Source organism: Entamoeba nuttalli (genome assembly GCF_000257125.1).
Source record: "Entamoeba nuttalli P19 unplaced genomic scaffold asmbl_3858, whole genome shotgun sequence".
Classification (NCBI taxonomy): Eukaryota; Evosea; order Mastigamoebida; family Endamoebidae; genus Entamoeba; species Entamoeba nuttalli.
In genome coordinates, this window is record NW_008576382.1 from 1 (window position 1) to 3,672 (window position 3,672).

The following is a 3,672-nucleotide window of genomic DNA, read 5'->3' on the forward strand; positions in this document are numbered from 1 at the left end:
TTTTTTTTAGTATAATTTAAATAGGATATAATATTGATTTATATTATAGAACGGCAAAAGAACAACTTGAAGTTATTCACCAATCAATGAAACCAACAACTCATTCATCAGTAATACAAGAAGAATTTTTAGTGCCAACGAAAATGTGAATTGATTGATTTTTAATAACTAGCAAAGTAATAAAAATTAGAATTAAGCAATTGAACATTGATCTTCAACATTATTTGGAATATGTTTTAGTTGAGTGCTTTTATTATTTTGAAATTGTTGAAGAAAGTCTTGTTTATTTTTGACAATTTTCATATCCTCAAAGGCAGTAGGATCAACAACACATCCATTTGGAATATTTGGAGGTTGAAGAAGAATAGATGATTTAAATGCATATTTACCAATTAGTTTTATTGAATCATTTATTGTAACAGTGTCAATTTTTCTATTATTTCTAAAACAATTATCATCAATAACAATTACCCCATTTGGTACTTCTATATTTGATTGATTTGGTGGGATATCATGTGATGTAAATATTACATGAGGTGTATTTATTCCTATAGAATTTAAGATAAGTGATTGTTTATAACTAATGTTAAAAGGATATTCTTTAATTCTTTTATTTCCTATATAAATTTGTTTCAATGATGTACAACCATCAATACATGCTACATGAAGTGTTTTCAATGATGAAGATAATGTTAATGAAGTTAATGATTTACAATGTAAGAAACAACCACCTTCCATTCTACTAACTGAGTTTGGAATACAAATAGATTGTAATGAAGTACAAGATGAAAAACAACCTTTACCAATATCTAAGAGTCCATTTTCAATAATAATATTTTGAAGTGAAAAACATCGTTTAAATACAACATAACCAAGATGTTTTAATGAAGAAGGAAGAGTAATACTAGTTAAATTCTCACATTTAAAGAAACAAAAAGAATCAATACGAGAAACTGTAGTTGGTAATTGAAATGATTCTAAAGTAAAACATTTATAAAATGCACTAAATGAAAGATGAGATAATTCACAGTTTTGTTCAAATTCAATATGTTTAAGACTTGTACATCTATTAAAACATGCTTTACCAATAAATTGAACATATTTTGGTATTTTAATTGATTGTAATGAACGACATGAATAAAAAGAATAATTACCAATTCTTGTTAATGATGTTGGAAGAATAACTTTAGTTAATAAATAATTTGACATACATACATTATCTTTTAATTTAATAACTTGTGGTGGAAAAATAATTTCTTTTAAACTATAACAATTTGCAAATGATGTTCTTCCAATTTTTGATACTGATGATGGAATATCAATATAAGTTAAAGAAACACAATCAAAAAATTGATTAGAACATATTCTTGTTATTGTTGTTGGAATTATACATCTTTCTAATTGATAATTATAAACATCATTACAACATGATGAAGCAAAATAAGGAATATGACTTGAATATATTTGATTTAATAATAAAAAGTCATTTCTTGAATAACATAAATTATTACAATGTAATCCACATCTTTTTAAAATATAAGAACATATTAATGAAACAGTAAATGGATAATCTTTTCTATTTCCAAAATCAATATGTGTTAAATTATAACATCCTTCAAATGAAAATGATCCTATTTTACTTATTTTTGATGGTATTTTAATTTCTTTTAATTGACTAGACCCTGCAAATGCTTCTTTTCCAATTTTAGTAATAGAAGATGGAAGTTCAAGTGATGTTAATTGAAAACATTCTCCAAAACAAAGATCTCCAATTTCAATAACATTAGAAGGAATAATAAAATGATTTTCATTACTTCCTCTAAATAATTCATTATTTAATTTAAGTGGAACATCAATAGGAATATTTTCATCTTCACCAATATCATTTTGAGTTAAAACAATATTATTACAATGTATTCCTAAAGACTTAAATAAAAGATATTCATTATATGAAATTGGAAATTTATAATTTCCATTTAAATCTAAAGGAATTTGAAGTGATTGAAGAGAAGAACAATTAACAAAACATTCTAATCCAATAATTTCAACACTTGATGGTATTGTTAATCCAGTCATTGAAGAACAATTTATAAAACATGTTTCTCCAATTTTAGTTACACCATTAGGAATATTTAATTCTATTAAATTAATACAATTTTCAAAACATGAATCACACATTGTGTGAACACTTGTTGGTATTTGAATATGTTGAAGTGATGAACAATCTTTAAATACTTCTGAATGAACATATTCAAATGAACACATTGGAATATCAATTATTTTTAAATTAATACATCCTTCAAATGCAGAATCACATAAAGCAGTTAATGATGTTGGAATATAAACTGATGTTAATGATGTACAATTCTCAAAACATGAATTATCACAATGAATAATACTAGGTGGAATTGCAATTGATTCAATAAATTTATTATCTTTAAATGCTTCTTTAGCAATAATACTACAATTAAAATCAATGATAGCATCTTTTTCTGTTTGTTGATTTTCATCAATATAATTAATATTATAAAATCCTACTTTCTTATTATATATTTGACAAACTCGTTTTATCATTTCACTTTCATGTTGTGTAAATTCATAAATAAAATCACCATTTTTATCTTGTGTTGCATCAAAAAATTCAATTCTATTACAATTAGTTAAAACTCCCGCTTCCATTAAACAAACTGATGGTGGAATAATAAATTCTCTTAATGAATGACAATTCTTAAAACAATTTCTACCAATTTCAGCTAAATCAGCAGATAATCTAATAGATGATAATGTTGAACATTTTGAAAAAGCTTCTTCATCAATTTTATAAACAGAATCTGGAAGAACAATTTTATCTAATAAAATACAACAATTAAATGCATTTTGTCCAATACAATGTAATGATGATGGAAATTTTATTGAATGAAGTGAAACACAAAATTTAAAACAACTACATCCAATATATTTTAATGATGTTGATAATGTTATTGACTGTAAATGTTGACAATTAAAAAAACTAGCATCCATAGATTGAACAGAATCTGGAATAATCATTGTAGTTAAATTAATACAACTAGAAAAACACATAAATGGTAAATTAACAAGATTTGAAGATAATTGTACTGAAGATAAATTTGTACAATGAGCAAAACAATTATTTCCTAATGAAGTTACAGAATTTGGAATATTTATTTCTTTAATATCACTTTCTTCAAAACAATGTTCACCAATTTTATTTATTCCATAAGGTATAATATTACCATATTTTATTCTATCATTTTGTGTATATGTTATTTTAAAACATTTTATTTTTTCTTTTTGAAATTCTAAGAATTGAGAATATGTTACTTCATAACAAATAGCTTCTAATTTAACTGAAGGAAGTTTTTTATCAAATGGAAAATATAAATAATGTGTTTCAATATTTGGAAATAATGTTGTAGAAAGTATTGGAATTGGATTATAATGAAACATTTCAAGAATATTTTTATTTTTTTTACATGTACAAATAATATTAATGAAATCACTTTCATACTCAAAATACTTTGCAATTACCATGATATGATAACAATCTAACTGTTTAAAACAAAGTGATTTCATCTGTTAAAATTAATCTCTCTTTTTCTTTTCTTTTTTTTAATTTTTCTTTTTCTTTTTTTTTTGATTAAATGGAGTTAC

General features: G+C 23.5%; 1 protein-coding gene across 1 annotated transcript; it reads right to left on the minus strand.

The window, feature by feature from the left end:
• Positions 1-192: 192 nt before the first annotated feature.
• Positions 193-3,552, minus strand: ENU1_084200 (leucine rich repeat protein, BspA family protein; the record flags this gene model as incomplete). Its single annotated transcript, XM_008858794.1, has 1 exon — positions 193-3,552. The coding sequence occupies one exon, from the start codon at positions 3,550-3,552 to the stop codon at positions 193-195; it is 3,360 nt and encodes a 1,119-aa protein (XP_008857016.1).
• Between the last annotated feature and the right edge of the window lie 120 nt (positions 3,553-3,672).